Here is a 16,577-nt window from a genome sequence, read left to right as displayed (position 1 = left end):
CATGGGAAAAGAGGAAAGGCAACTATACAATAATGAAAACAACTTCACACATGTACAGTTAAATATGAAGAGAAATTTATACAGAATGAAGCAGAACAAAACACATGGCCTGACGGCAACACCAGTTAAAGGAGAAATTTGCCGACTGTACAATGCCATAAAAGCATTTCATTTCAGAAATGAAAGACCCAGATGGAAGAATTTTATCAACAGGCAAAAGAAATTCTTGAGGCAAGACTCAGTGTGTTTTTCAAAAGATTTCAAAAGACTGAAAAAAAGATTAATAGATAAATTTTGCAGTATTAAAGGCTATATGTGGCCAGTCTTCATGCATTATATTATCACTGACGGAGAACACCAATCTCCATCAACGTCATCACCTGACATTTTGCCAAGCTGGCAAATATGGATGGTGGCACGTGGAAGCGCTTCACTATCAGGTAAGGAACTTGTTGGCACTCTTTTAACTAGTGCTAGTAATTAACCAACCCTATTACACACACACACACACACACACACACACACACACACACACACACACACACGTAATGTCAAATTGATTAATGAGACAGAGCAATAGGTCAGGTCATGTTATCCTATCTTAATAAGTAGAAGTATCACAACAAGTGATAAATTGTACCTTAAATGACTTTCAACAGCTGATTTCAGTAAAGAACGTTCTAGAATAACATTTCAATTGTTTATTTCTGAATTGAATTAATTGCATGAATGAATACTTTCTAAATAAGGATAAGTGAATTTTGCTGTAAATATTTGTTTGTTAACCATATTTGTGTTACGGAATGAACATTTGTTTAAATAAAATGTTGATGATGTATATGGTTAAAGCACGTTGGAATTTGCCTCAATTGTACTTGACAGTTTGGAATAAGGCCTCAATAGAAGGACACTGTTTGGAATGCACTCGCTGAGCAGAACTTAACAGGGACAAATACATCCCAAGGAACTTTTATTCCTTGGGATGTATTGGATTGCATAAAGCTGTGGCAGAAGTTGCCAAAATATCGACCCTACCAGTTTTATTAAAAAGAGAGACAAATGAAGCTTGCACTAAGAAATTTTATTATACTCAAAAAGTCCTGGCAAAAAGTCAAGTTCAAATAATACTAGTAACACAACCAACTGGTTTAGGATATTGCCATTGATCTGAGATTTGTAGTTCACAAAATAAAAGAAATTACAAATTAACAAACATAAAGATGTATGGACATGCAAATTTATTGAGATAAATGAAATTCTGAATATCCATTAATTTTTTGTATGCATGTTAAAGTGTGCCAAATAATAAAGCAGATTTTGTTCTACATGTATGGTGGAAATTTTTTAGCAAAAATGTTTGAAAATGATTTTGCAAACTAACTCACATACATACATCAGCACATTTTACAAGAGATTGAATTCTGTCTAGTGACAAAACTGAATCTGTTTTGACAAATGATCAAATCAGATATATCACCTAACCAACAACATGGAACTTTTTGCCATCAGTATCTCTTCTGGACTGGCCAGAAATTGAAGAATTCCACTCGTCTGAAAAAAGGACACTGCAGGATGAATTTCAACAACTGTCTATCATCAGCCGATTTGAACAACACCAGCCCCACCTACTCATTTGTAATTGCGAATATGGAGAAAGAAACGTCACAAGTGGAAGTTGAAGATAGTTGTTATTACCATGCCAAAAAACAGAACAGTGGAAATAGAATGGACCCAACATCCACAAACAACCATAGGAACAACTCACCAACCAGTCCTCTTCCACCAACAACCCTAGGGTTACCCACAAGGCCACTTGCATCCATACCATCACTTCTGTCGATAAACGTGTGACCCCAACAAATCAGGCATTAATGGAAAGGATGGATAAAAGAATAGAAAAGTGATTTGTTCGTCAGTGTAGCATCAGTCTATCACAACTGAGACCACCTAGTGATGAAAGGAAGGTTCATGAGCTAGATCATAATCATTGTCTATTGTGAGAAAAAAGACAGTTAGTTATGACAAGAATTGTCGAACAAATACCAAGCGAGTTTCCATCACATGAAAAAGGAAATTGATATCATTGGAAAAGGCCATCAATTCTTAAGTAAAGGAGATTTTACCCTGGAGGTAAAATCTAAAGTAGAAGGCCATGTACAAGGGTACCTTTTGAAGGTAACATCCTCGCGACTCCGAATATTTAATTGAGTGCAACATCCTCCCCATTGGATGTCTTCTATCACATGTTCCCCTCTCGTCTCATCAAGACACTTCCAAGGGAAACAAATCCCTATGCCAGGTGGAGAAAGAGAGAGAGAGTGGCCATGACAGATGATGGTCCAGGACAGATAATACTGAAATATGAGCTCTAATTGGTATAATGGTATTAATGGGTCCGGATCCTAAACCAAAAATTGGAGATTACTTGGCGCATCATCACACATTGAGAAATGATTTCATTGCACGTGTAATGACCCGTTACCGTTTCTAAAAACTTATGCAGTATTTTCACTGCAATGATCCTGCCAAAGATCCAACCAATCTTCGAAACCTACGAAGACAAACAAGAGAAAGGCGCCGTGCACCCTTGTACAAAGTTCAACCAATACTCAATGCAGTCTTGGACTGCTTCACCAGATTGTACAACTTGCATGAGCAATTGGCAATTGATGAAGGAATAGTTGGCTACAAAAGAACTTAGGTATGCTGGTATCCCAACTGTCTTCATCAAGGGTAAACCGAGTGCCAAGGGTTTCAAAGTCTATGCACTGGCAGATGCTGTGAGTGGCTACATTGCTAATTTGAAATTCATGACTACCACTGGAAGCCATGAAAGGGATTCCCGAGATGTGTCTTGAACCCAGAATATCTGTGTTGATCTCCTTCAAAATGAAATGGGCAAGTACCATACCCTGTACACAGACAGTTTTTATACTAGTACTGACATGGCGGAGACACAGCTTCAAGACCACAACACATAATTATGTTGTTGCTAGTATCAGACAAGACAAAAGAGGTTTCCCCAAATGCACTACGCACAAATGCCAGGAGAAATCCTCTGAATGCCCAAGTCAAGAATCTCCAGAGGGGACAATTTGTCTCTCGACAGAAAGGTGACATGGTGGTAGTGAGCAGGAAAGACTCCAACAAGAATTACTGCCTATCAAGTGAAACCAAGATGTAGCTGAATACGCTTACAGTAGCCTAAATTTTAGGACAATGTACCTTGTATTACTATGCTAAGCCAACTCAGACTATTTGGTAGTGACAGAAGCTGACTTGTACTTAGATGTAGTCAGTCTGACCAGCTTGTAAAAATTTGTAGTGACAGAAACAGTCCCACTTGTAGTTAGTTGTAGCAAGGGAACTGCCTTGTACTTAGACGTATTTTTTTTTGTACTTGATGTATCTGACTTGTACTCAGATGTAGTCATGCTTAACCAAGTTGTAATAAATCGTAGTGACAGAAACAGTCCAACTTGTAGTTAGTCAGTCTGTCAATACCTTACAATAACCATGGTCAGTGACTGCAGTACGAGTAACTACAAGTTAGCAAAAAGAGGATTAATTATGATCAGACTTTTTTCAAAATTATCTTGAATAGAATATTTCGAAAGAATAATGAGTTCAAATGATGATTTTATTGCTAATATTAACTATCAAGCTCAGTGTGAGCTAATTCCTGGTTTGAGGACAAAGAACGATACTCATGTAATAGACAGTTCTATGAGAGATTGTGTGGTGTCATGTGAGATACGACTTTAATATGGTAGTTTCCACAATACAATCATAGCAAGGTGTCCAACAACGTAATTAGTAACTGGTACATGCACTTGTAAGTAAGAACTTTGTTGTATGACTGGTACAGTATACTAGTGCAGAAAACAGGTACAGATTTCATGGTTTGTTGTACAACTTGTACAGTACTGGTGCAGAAAACAGGTACAGATTTCATGGTTTGTTGTACGACTTGTACAGTACTGGTGCAGAAAACAGGTACAGATTTCATGGTTTGTTGTACAACTTGTACAGTACTGGTGCAGAAAACAGGTACAGATTTCATGGTTTGTTGTACAACTTGTACAGTACTGGTGCAGAAAACAGGTACAGATTTCATGGTTTGTTGTACAACTTGTACAGTACTGGTGCAGAAAACAGGTACAGATTTCATGGTTTGTTGTACGACTTGTACAGTACTGGTGCAGAAAACAGGTACAGATTTCATGGTTTGTTGTATGACTGGTACAGTACTGGTGCAGAAAACAGGTACAGATTTCATGGTTTGTTGTATGACTGGTACAGTACTGGTGCAGAAAACAGGTACAGATTTCATGGTTTGTTGTATGACTGGTACAGTACTGGTGCAGAAAACAGGTACAGATTTCATGGTTTGTTGTACGACTTGTACAGTACTGGTGCAGAAAACAGGTAAAGATTTCATGGTTTGTTGTACAACTTGTACAGTACTGGTGCAGAAAACAGGTAAAGATTTCATGGTTTGTTGTATGACTTGTACAGTACTGGTGCAGAAAACAGGTACAGATTTCATGGTTTGTTGTGTGACTGGTTCAGTACTGGTGCAGAAAACAGGTACAGATTTCATGGTGCAAAATTGAAACACAAAACAGATCTCCACTCAATTTGAAATTCCCTGTTGATTATTTGTCTTTAATTTACTATTTTAGCTATTATAACCAAAGGGCAATTATGATTCTAGACATCTGATATATATTAACTTGTCACTCTGTGACAGTCAGGACTAACTGCTGATTGCGATTAGACACATACTTATACCTTTGATGATTATCTCAAGTAAGATAATTCTTTGTCTAAGACAAGATTAAAACAATCTTTGAAAACCCTCTGGCACTCATAACTATAGCATACATGTACACGGATGGAAACAAGCGTGTGTACTTTCTACACACAAATGTAGGGGTGGGACAAAACTTGTACAGGGCAATTTTAGTACATATATTTGAAGAGTTCTGGAATCATTTGAGGATCAGTATTATAGTCCGAAATAACTGCCTATCAGGGATACCAGTTGTAAAACCAATGATAACAAAAATTGCTTATCCCAATCAGGATAAATATGGAATATACAATATCATTATCTCACTTGGGGTATGTGAGATAATCACAATCAGTAGTTATTTCTGACTACACAAGTTCAGAACACTGGGATGCAAGATTTCTTCTGTCCTTCTTTTTACATAAAATAAATATAATCTGTAAATTAAAATTTCTATTCTTGACCAAATTCATCATTAGATTCGCTCAACTCCCAGTTCTTAGATGATGGAGAGTTGAACAAGCTGTTGGCCAAAACTGAGTTGTGATAATTACGACTCACTTAGGTGGCACTATGTTACCTTGGCAGCAAGATTAACTATTCACTGAGGCAAAGAATTGCTACTTCTGGTATTCTGTACATGTTTTTAAATATAGCAACAAACTACAGCAAGGTACATAATATGTTAGTGTGCTGACAAAAATGAAAGTTTTCCTGACTTCAATATCGTGTTGAATTCTTAGAACTTACGATATTCACACTACTTTGTAATTCTATTAATACAGTTGAAATTTCAATATCCTTATAACATCATGTACAATTTAACAAAAAACATAAATAATTTGTGTTGTCTACAAACCTGTCAGTCAATGACGACAACAAAATATGTTGCAGCTGTCAGTCAATGGACAACAGTATATGTTGCAGCAGTCAGTCAATGACAACAAAATATGTTGCAGCACTCAGTCAATAACAACAAAATATGTTGCAGCAGTCAATGATAACAACAATATATGTTGCAGCTGTCAGTCAATGACAACAACAATATATGTTGCAGCAGTCAGTAAATGGACAACAATATATGTTGCAGCAGTCAGTCAATGACAACAACAATATATGTTGCAGCTGTCAGTCATCTGACAACAACAAAATGTTGATGCTGTCAGTCAACTGACAACAACAAAATATGTTGCAGGAACACAGTTTTTACTTTTTAATATTAGCACCTACAGTAATACAGTAACTTTTACTATAGTTTTGGGCTATCATCACATTGGTCATTGTATTGTAAACTTAGGACTTTCACTAAAGACTGAATGTATCAGGCTTAGGAATTCATAAACATCAATCTTTGGGAAATACAATGTAGTCGACTGCAAAATCACAAAACTTTAAGTGGCAAAAATATCTTAGTTTGCAATTTGTAAATAAATTGAGAAATATTACTTATTCACTGCGTGTACAAGCTGGCAGCAAACACGATGTCTCGTTTGATGGACGTTGATGCTTCTTCCATTTTCTGATAAAGTACTGGGTCTCCGATGATTCGGGCAGCATTGCGTACATCTCGGCACACTTCATCCAGACGTTGAATTGTCCTCACAATGATACCCTCTTGTACATCGGTTAGATCTGTTATCTCAGAGAATGGCTACAGATACAAACATACTGTCAGTATAATAATACAATGTGTACACAGTGCAATTATAAGTTTCCACGTTCACTTTATATTTTCTGTACCTGAGAACTTTGCAAAGTTTTCATCTCCAACTGATTCCTAAATTCCAAATTTTGTACATGATGTACTATATTGCAATGGTAAATCTTCCAGTTCCAAAATACATTGCATTACTTGATGTAGTTTATGTTGTTACATTTAAGGTTTGTTTCACAAAGCAAACATATGTTAACAAGTGCATCACTTACCATATTTTAATAGGGAAAGTGTGCTAGGGTGTGACATGGGAAATGATTACACAGGTTTGATATGATGCGTGAACTCTTCATTAAATTACACATGGGAAGCAATACTTCCCGTGTGTATACAAATATTCGGTATATAATAATTACTATCTCTTTAATTAGAATTGCTTGTTTAGTTCATTGTAAAAACATGCACTAGTATGATTCATGTCAACTTCATATTTTCTATAAATTATTTCTGATACAGTGATAATATCTTACCATTTTCCTGGCCCATTCATACACAACTTCAGTCAAACCAAATCTTAGCTGCTCTACAAAGTCACCCACAGGGATACGTAATCCACACTGAACTTGTAATTCTCCAATATGAGTTGCTACGGATACAATACGTTCCTGGCCCTGGAGATTGATATCACACATTTACATTAGATCAGAACATGAAATGCTTTTTGTCAAACAAATCATGTTTTACATCATGACATGGTGTGTATGTGCTGTGTGGAAATGTACTGTACATTTTATATACAGGTGTGGCTCTTTATTAGGGATCTCACTTAGCCAGTTGAATCGACACAGAGTTGAATCTTAATGAACATAAAAAAAAAACATGAACAGTTAATGTCGACTCAGAGTCAGGTTAAATTTAGGTTAGGTACAATAGGGGTACAATTTATTAAACAACACCCCCCCCCCCCCTTGAGTACTTTCAATATGAAGTGGATGGCTGTGTGTACAGTACATTGATAAATGTTTACCTGTAGTAGGATGTGCATATTCCCCCTCCCCCCTCCGGTAATAATAATAAATCTATCCTGTAAAGTTAGGGGTGGGTTGATGAGAATAAAATATCTACCTGTTCCAGAATCTCTGTTAACTTGGGTTCACTACATCTCTTCTCTTGAAACACCATACATGACAACAATGCTGCAATGTCTGTTGGCTCCAATGATGTCAGTGCATTTTCAAACACTAACTCGGTTATTATCAACTCATGGTTGCTGATCTCGCACGCTACCCGACCCTTCAGTTGTACAGTGTTGGCATCATCAATGTATCTCAATGCCTTCAATACCTAGAAATGAGATCACATACACTGTAAGTTGGAAGTTGGCCATAAAATATCATACCATGCACAGGCTAAGTTGAACAAAAAATATGGAGTATATATTCTGGTCGTCCTACATGTCTATATCACGACAATGCATGTCTATGTCACTGGTACTGCTGTTTTCGAAATATGAGTCAAAACGTTCAAATTGCCATTACTTTCTGCTTATTACTATTCAATATGACTGGACAAATGACCCTGCTATGTTTATTGTGTCTCTGCTATTGTTAGTCACGAGTTGTTTATGTCTCTGTGTCAAAAAACAAAGTTTTCATAACTAATTTCCATCATAATAATCCAACCATCCTATGTTGGAAGTGTACAAGACAAGTATAGCAACATCCTAATCAAACTTTAAAGTGATGTGTCTACAAGGTTTTGTACTTCTTTATTTTTTAAAATCAATTTGGAACTAAATCATACCAGTGTAACAGGTTTAACTTTCTTGGTTGTCTTATTGTAATTATGTGCCAGCTACATTCAATTTAGAGGTGATGAAACAGCTGTTTTACAAAATATTATAATTACATAATCAAGCCATAAACCAAACTGGCCAGGCTACACACTTTATCACCAGAGGAAATAGTAAAGTAAACATTATAGCTAATTTAACAATGTACTTTTCTCACTGTCACAGCTAATGAGGACAAATCGACACATTCTCAATTAGTGATGACACTGTAAAGATTGACTCTACTTACATCAATTCTCTGCTGATACTCAGGAAGTAACTGAAGACTTTGATCAGAGAGTAAGAACTTTAAATGTTGATAGGCATCCTTCACTTTCATATTAGAATGCATTTGTTGAAACTAAAAAACAAAATGCAAACAAATGACTCAAATATTGTCTCCTTCGCCGTGGGGGGGGGGGGGGGGGCAATTTAGAAGTTTCACAAATCATTAACAAAATTTATCAGATTAGCTGAAAATATTTTATGACACTACACACATTGGCAGTGTAAAAAACATGGTCATCTTTGTAAAGGACACATTACTCAAAACATTGGTTGCACATTTTGTAGGTACTATCAATAATTGTTTGCACCGTTCATTTTAAATTTAATATTAAATGAATTCATGAAATAGCAAATAATGCTAGGTATTGATTCCGATAAACTACGATAAAAAATTGTGATATGTAAATTAAATCATTTATATGCAGTAGACACTAATTTAAATTTGTGTTCAAGAATTTAAAAATTGATTCGTACAACTCTATTGGTAGAACAAGTATTTGTGATATGCAAATTGGATCATTAATATGCAATAAACACTATAGAAACATGTGTTCAGATTGATAATCAGAAAACTGATATTCAAGAGATGAAAACTTTGTATAGCAAAATATTGGAATAAAGAATGATGGACATGTATGATGTATAAAACAAAAGATGAACTTACATGCTCTAAGAATTGAGGACAGTTCACACAGTTGAAATTTTCAACCGAACTTTCCAAGGAAGCCTTTTTATGAAATTGTTCTACCAGGTCAATATCACGGATATGTAAATCAGAAACTGGATCAAGAGTTTCAAGTCCATCTGGATTGGCTTCTGTAAGTCGAAGCAACTCCTGTGTGGCAATGCTGCATGACTGACCAGGTGGGTCATTCCTAAAATGCAAATTAGATGAAACAGTATTCAAATTTTACCACAAAGAACAAAATTGTTTGCAAACAATAACATGTGGATTACACCCAGATGAAAGACAGCAGACTTTTATGGATCAGCCATAAACTCTTTCATGGTCATATCATTAAGTGCAATATGCTAGTTATCAAAAAGAGAAAAGATTTAATAATTTGGCCACTAGGGTGTTGTCACAATCCTAATCTATACTAAACTGTATCATACTAATAAATAAAGACAAGACAGAATATATGCGGTAGTATGCGGTGGTTGTCGAACACCCCACGATGGACACTATGTATCCCCGAAATCATCCACCACTTTTATTTCATGACTCCCCCCTTACAGAAGCAGTTACAAATAAATTACAATTGAATTATAAACTGAAATACAGCATCCATGAAAAATCTGATATTAATACTTGAAGGTGAAGGATTTACAGTTGACATCAAACTTTATAAGATATTACATAAAGGGAAAAATTGCTGTTGTTGCCATCGTGCAAAGACAACCGAGACTGACGAACAAAGGACTTCTAAACACATATATACCCCAACACAACACCTGTGAATCACAACAACCAACCAATGACAGGAATTCACTTACGTAACGAATAGATAGTAATTATATGCTAATCTTTGAAACGCATATAATTATCCAATCTATACTAAACTGTATCATACTAATAAATAAAGACAAGACAGAATATATGCGGTAGTATGCGGTGGTTGTCGAACACCCCACGAGAGTGGAAAAGCTAGTTAGTAGTTTCAAGTGTAATACGAAGGTTTACACCCCAAGTGACCGAGCTACATCGAGTTTCATACTTAGGGAATCGACAATATATCTATCTTTAGAGCTGGTTGATTTCCACCCGCCGTGTCTGGCCAAACATCTCTCATTAACATTGCTATTGGCTGCTACAGTGGCTCCCCCTGCTCTGAAACTGCGAGTGCCAAACTTAGAAATATCCCCAACGAATTTTTGTATACCAGCCATCATCATCTGATGCTGTATCGCAGTTTCCAACGGTGCTGCTGTTTTTGCACCATCCAATAAACTTCTGAGATAAACTGCAATATGAACTGGCTTGGCTGGGAATGCAGCATCCGCTGATAAATTCACAGAACACCACTCCTTCCAACGAATCCAACCATTGGTATACTTGGATACAGTGGTACCTGCTTTCGATGCTAGCATCACATCTGGAATGGTTTCACATAGATTCCTCAGAGCTGGATTATTCAATTCTGATTTCCAATCCTCTACCTGAAAAATATCTTGGTTCGAAAAAGATACAGTAAATATCCTATGTTCAATAATTTCCCGTGGACAAATGAAATAACAAAAATTATTTTTTTTTTTTTTATTTTTTTTTTTATTTTTTTTTTTTTATGACAAAGTCCGATCCCATAACGGGTAAACAGTGGCGAAAGCCAATAAGCCCTTGCAAATGGGTAACCTAGACCGAATGGCCCTTTACTCTCGAAAGAGAGTCCACGCAGCAAAAATACATCATCGCGATCAAGGGAACTCCAACCTAAACGCTAACATATTGAAATCTGGGCAGCCTATAAATGGCGAGGGTTTATAACTGACAGGCAATTGCTGTAATCTACCCGGCGTAATCTGCTCGTCAAATTTAGGGAGAACTTTTACAAATTTGACGAAATCTGCAAACTTTCCCGGCTGAGGACGCAGAACTGGCCAATATTTTGGTTCGAAAAAGATACAGTAAATATCCTATGTTCAATAATTTCCCATGAACAAATGAAATAACAAAAATTAATTTTTTTTATGACAGAAAGTCCGATCCCATAACGGGTAAACAGTGGCGAAAGCCAATAAGCCCTTGCAAACGGGTAACCTAGACCGAATGGCCCTTTACTCTCGAAAGAGAGTCCACGCAGCAAAAATACATCATCGCGATCAAGGGAACTCCAACCTAAACGCTAACATATTGAAATCTGGGCAGCCTATAAATGGCGAGGGTTTATAACCGACAGGCAATTGCTGTAATCTACCCGGCGTAATCTGCTCGTCAATTTTAGGAAGAACTTTTACAAATTTGACGAAATCTGCAAACTTTCCCGGCTGAGGACGCAGAACTGGCCAAAATATAGCGGATGACCACTCGGGGACAATCAACGTGGCTCTACCAGAGCAATATTTAAGATGTCGGATGGCAGGTAAAACAAGCTTGACTGGCGGACAGACCCAATTGTTCTCTTGCACCCAACTCTGACAAAAAGCTGTACCGGGATTCCAACAAGCAGAATTAAAGCGCGGAAGTTGGGTATTATATATAGTAAGTAGCAAAGCGATCGACGGTGTGAGGTCCCCAAATACTATCTAACATAGCAAACAATGATGGATTAATCGACCAGTCGTCCGTGTCAATAAATCTGCTCAAAACGTCCGCTCTCTCATTTTCAGAACGTGAAATCCAAGTAGCTTCTAACTGAATGTCATTACAACAGCAAATGTCGAAAATGTTAACAGCTATATCCTGAAGAAGCAGCTTAGAACTACCTACAGAAATTATTCTACACGCGCCCTGATTATCAGAGAACCAGCGTACCTTCTTATGCTGTAGAAAAGGGAGGAGCGAAGCCAAAACAAAAAGCACTGCTTGTAGTTCGCGATAAGTGGAGCTTTCTGCGCGTTCAACATCATCCCATAGACCGCGGGAATAAAAGTACTGCTCATTGTAATGGTAATGGCCACCGAAGCCCGTATTGCTTGCGTCTGAATACACAATGGCCGTAGCGGAGAATTTCGGTTTGATTCGGAAAACGTTCAGTGCATCCAAATTATTATGCCAAAACCGAAGTTCCTGCACAACAGGGTCCGTCAAATGTAAAAACTGCGACCACGAACGCCGAGACTCGACTAACATGTAAATTTGCCTAGTAAATAAACGGGTAACGTGACCCACGGCGAGAGACAAGGAAATCAAAAAGCCAGCAATACGCGCAAGTTGACGTGCTGAACACCTGCCGAGTGTTAAAGCACCTGAAATTTCCGACTTGATGACGTAACGTGTTTATCATGAAACCCCACCATTCGCCAATCTGTACTGGCTGCCAATTACATTTGCTCGTTAGCATTCAGACCCGCTTTCACCAAATCGCTTCGTTGAATAATACTAGCAGCGCTGGCAGAAATTAGCGATTCGTGACCAGAAATACCATCGTCTAAATAGACGATTGACGCGTGTGACATAGCCCGCCAGCGTTTAACCAATGGTCTCAACAATTTTGTAAAGCAATAACAGGCCGTACTCAAACCAAACGGTAATACATTGAAAGTGAAATACCTTACTTTCCCGCCAAAATCCCAAGAAAACCCCAAATACTTGCAGTGGCCGTGAAAAATGTCCACGTGGTGATAACCAGATTCTAAATCCCACGTGAACAAGTAATAATTTTCACCAAACATTTGAGCAAGCGTTTTCAGGTCTTCGTACCGGAAAGATGTATTTACCAAATACTTGTTAATATGCCTAAGATCGAGAACCAATCTGAGCTTTTTCCCCTCTGCCACAGAAAGAGGGTTAACACAGAATGGAGGAGAAGAGTGCTCAGATATACATCTATTTACAAGTAATTTAGTTATAGCTTCACTAACAAAAGTGCGATGTATGTTACATGACGCATTATTGCGTAGGAATGCAAATGGTGGAAATTGAGAGAAAGGTAAGCGGTAACCATTTGAAATAATTGATTTAACAAAAGGTGGACAATTTAGCTGACTTTCCCAAAATGACAGAGAACGATGCAAATTACCAACTACAGAACTGTTAGACAAAATTGGCTCAATAGTCTTATCATACTGCAACGAAAAGTCAATATCATTGTCACAATCAAGTGCTTGAGACCTAGCAGAATTATGTGCGTGGTTCTTGAGGTTGACTGGCTGCAGGTTGAGGTTGTTGTCTGCCGCTGTTTGGTGAAGTACACCTGTTCTGCAAGTGCCCCCAGAGCCCACAACGGAAACATGGGCCGATGCGAAAGCTAGAAGTGCTGGCCAAAGGTTGATGCTGGAAGTTAGATGTGGACGGTGAGAAATTCTGTGACTGGTTACTCTGGCGTTGTTTAGGAGCATACTGATCATAATTATACGAATAAGATTGTCTACCAGAGCGAGAACGTTGTTTCTTTTTCTTAATCTTTTGTTCAGCTCTTCTCTCCGAGCGTTGCATTCGTTTTTCATCGTCAGTATCAGATGCCAATTCGTCGGAGATATATTCGTTCACTGTCCCCCAGCCAAAGTCGCTCTTGTCCGCCAATTTAATTAATTTTATATGTTGAGAAACAAGCCCAATACCTTGTTTAAGTGACTTCTTGGCCTTTTCTATGGCTCCTTTTGTGACTGCATCGAGTGCGGTTTCCAAGCTGTCAAGCACTTTTTCTTGGTGTTCAAACTGTTGCTTGTTGCCCGGCTTCTGGAATTCGTACGTGTCGCCCCTTGCTTTCCGGCGCTGTCAATAGCCTCTGAAGTGTCCAAACTCAGCTCCCTTTTGAATTGAGCTAACTTGCTTTCTACCACAGTCGTTATTGAACCGGTAATACTGGTAACAAGCGAAGCAACCCCAGGCGGAAAGGATTCGGCAGTAGTAGTGGCAGTACTGCTGCCTTCAGGGTTTGCTGTTGTTGCCATCGTGCAGAGACAACCGAGACTGACGAACAAAGGACTTCTAAACACATATATACCCCAACACAACACCTGTGAATCACAACAACCAACCAATGACAGGAATTCACTTACGTAACGAATAGATAGTAATTATATGCTAATCTTTGAAACGCATATAATTATCCATTCTCAATATGCCAGTTATCATAAAGACAAAAGATTTAATAGTTTCCCCACTAGGTGCATTGTCACAGTAGTAGTGCCAATATCATATTAATCATATTACAATACAATAAATTTATAGTTTTATAGAACCTAGGGTATGTTTTGGCATTAAATATTCTCAGTATGCCATAGTCAAGGTATCATAAAGACAAAAGATTTAATAGTTTCAACACTAGGTGTGTATTCACAGCCACCGTGGTGTCCATCATATTACAATACAATAAATTTATAGTTTTATAGAACCTAGTCTATGTTTTGGCATAAAAAATTCTCAGGATGCCATAGTCAAGGTATCATAAAGACAAAAGATTTTTTTTTTTTAGTTTGGCCACTAGGAGTGCTATTTGAGTATTTTTAGACAGGAAGTGAAGGTTACAGTATCTTATATTTGTACTTAAATTTCTACAGCTTAGAAATAAATCAAAGTACCTGAAACGTGGCTGTTGCCTCTTCCGGAAATCATCTATAATCTTATCAGCGGAAACCTTAATAACTCTGGTTGTAATTCCACCGATATCCTCCCCTTTAATCTGTACTATTGCATGATCACTAGGCCCCTCTGGGTGAAACAGTTTCTGACTGCTTGTCGTGATAGGTGTAACCTCCAAGTACTTCCCGTCGATAATTTTACTGATCGAATTTTGGGGTTGATTTTTCTCTGTCAGTACAAGTATAGTGAAAGTTCTCTCTGGACTGCCACTTGTTGATAATAATACTGCTAAAGCGTTTTTGTGTTTGTTGCTGTCCACAGTGATGATACGACCTGGTGATAGCGCCCTCAATGCATGTGGATGGGACACGACAATTTTCTGAAAAAAAGAAAAAAAGTTACTTTGTTTTAGTGTCAATAAGCTGACTAACTTTCTTGTGAATGATTTCAGATTCACATTTGACATTTTAAGTTGAATGTCAAAATAGATGAACTCAGCCACGGAAGTTAAAAATTTTTTTTGGGAAGTTAAAAATTTTTTTTGGCATGTTATTCCTGGGCAAAATGCTGGCAAATTCTCAGAATTTTAGGAGTAAAATGCAGGTAAATTCTAAATTTTAGGAGCAAAATGCACGTAAAATCTAAATTTTAGGAGCAAAATGCACGTAAAATCTAAATTTTAGGAGCAAATGCTCCTCAATATTTATGAGTAAAGTAAAACTAAACAACATTAGCAAACACTGCTATCAGATTTACATATTGGAATTTTAGGCCAATAAAAAAAAGTCTGGTTCTGGTTCTTCGATAATTTTTGCTTTCCCGTTCCTTATTTATTCCTGATATCAGGAGAACAAACAGCTGAAATCTACCCTACATGCCAAGACTGCTTAAATACAAAGCCTAAACTGCTTCGAAGAAAAAGGAAGTTTTTTCAAGAGATAAATATGATAGAACAGAGTGTGTAAAGTGTCAAAAAATGTGTATTTACTAATTTGAGAGAGAGAGAGAAAAAAAATTCACGTCGTCGCACCACTTTAGAAAGTTTACCGATTTCTAAATCAATATTCATTGCCGCTACATAAATATTGTCCATATAATGCTATGATGTGCACTAATATACCTGGTAAATAATTAGTCAGTATATATGCAGAAAAGCAAAGGAATGTTACTAAATGTTAACTGACTTGTTTTAGTTAATGAAATAGAGTAAATATGAGTTTTAATCATTATTATATTGATTGAACTGAAATTTTTTCTACCAGAGAAGAGAAATATATACACAAACTTTGAAAGCAACAGAAAGAACAGTTCTGGTGAGGGCCATGAAAATAGTTCCCCAGGAACTAACCAAGGTCTATGGACCAGACATGCAAATTTGGGTGGGTACAAGTTTCACAATAACAACCAAAAAATTACAATTTTACATAAATAAAGAGATAAAGATGTTGGTGGCAAAAATAAATAAATCCATGGAAGTTCATGGACGATACAAAAAACAGTAAAATAAGAATATGTAACAAGCATAAGCTCTTACATACAGAAATAAAATTACAGTCATGGCAAGATGAAAAGAGACAAAAGATAGGTTATTCCTCAGAAGATATTTGTGTTTTCAAGCTATTGTCTATTGTTCTTATTGTCATGAGCACAGAGTTCCAGATTTTAACTGATCATGAGTATTTGATGTTGTGTTGACTAATTGAGAGGTTAACCTTAGGGATTGGAAAGTTACCACAGATGTTTGTTAGCACTGGTTGGATAGCTGTGGGACAACTGGTTTGTGATGTAATGGTCAAGAGTTTATTAAGCAGTAGTGGTTTATGTC

The 16,577-nt window shown here is 37.2% G+C and overlaps 1 protein-coding gene and 1 pseudogene across 1 annotated transcript in view; both read right to left on the bottom strand.

Moving 5' to 3' along the window:
• Nucleotides 1–6,245: 6,245 nt before the first annotated feature.
• LOC144440928 (superkiller complex protein 2-like) overlaps nt 6,246–16,577 on the bottom strand; it is a 29,634-nt gene continuing 19,302 nt past the window's right edge. Inside the window, exons 19-24 of the mRNA XM_078130394.1 lie at nt 14,752–15,131; nt 9,233–9,443; nt 8,531–8,641; nt 7,575–7,793; nt 6,980–7,120; nt 6,246–6,446 (exon numbers count right to left, since the gene is read on the bottom strand). Of these exons, the coding sequence (XP_077986520.1) occupies nt 6,246–6,446; nt 6,980–7,120; nt 7,575–7,793; nt 8,531–8,641; nt 9,233–9,443; nt 14,752–15,131 (1,263 nt within the window). The remainder of the gene's footprint in view (nt 6,447–6,979; nt 7,121–7,574; nt 7,794–8,530; nt 8,642–9,232; nt 9,444–14,751; nt 15,132–16,577) is intronic.
• On the bottom strand, nt 9,718–14,121 carry LOC144441213 (uncharacterized; annotated as a pseudogene).

The sequence above is a fragment of the Glandiceps talaboti genome, chromosome 10 (genome assembly GCF_964340395.1).
Source record: "Glandiceps talaboti chromosome 10, keGlaTala1.1, whole genome shotgun sequence".
In the NCBI taxonomy this organism is placed as follows: domain Eukaryota; kingdom Metazoa; phylum Hemichordata; class Enteropneusta; family Spengelidae; genus Glandiceps; species Glandiceps talaboti.
This window is presented reverse-complemented; position numbering and strand designations above follow the sequence as displayed.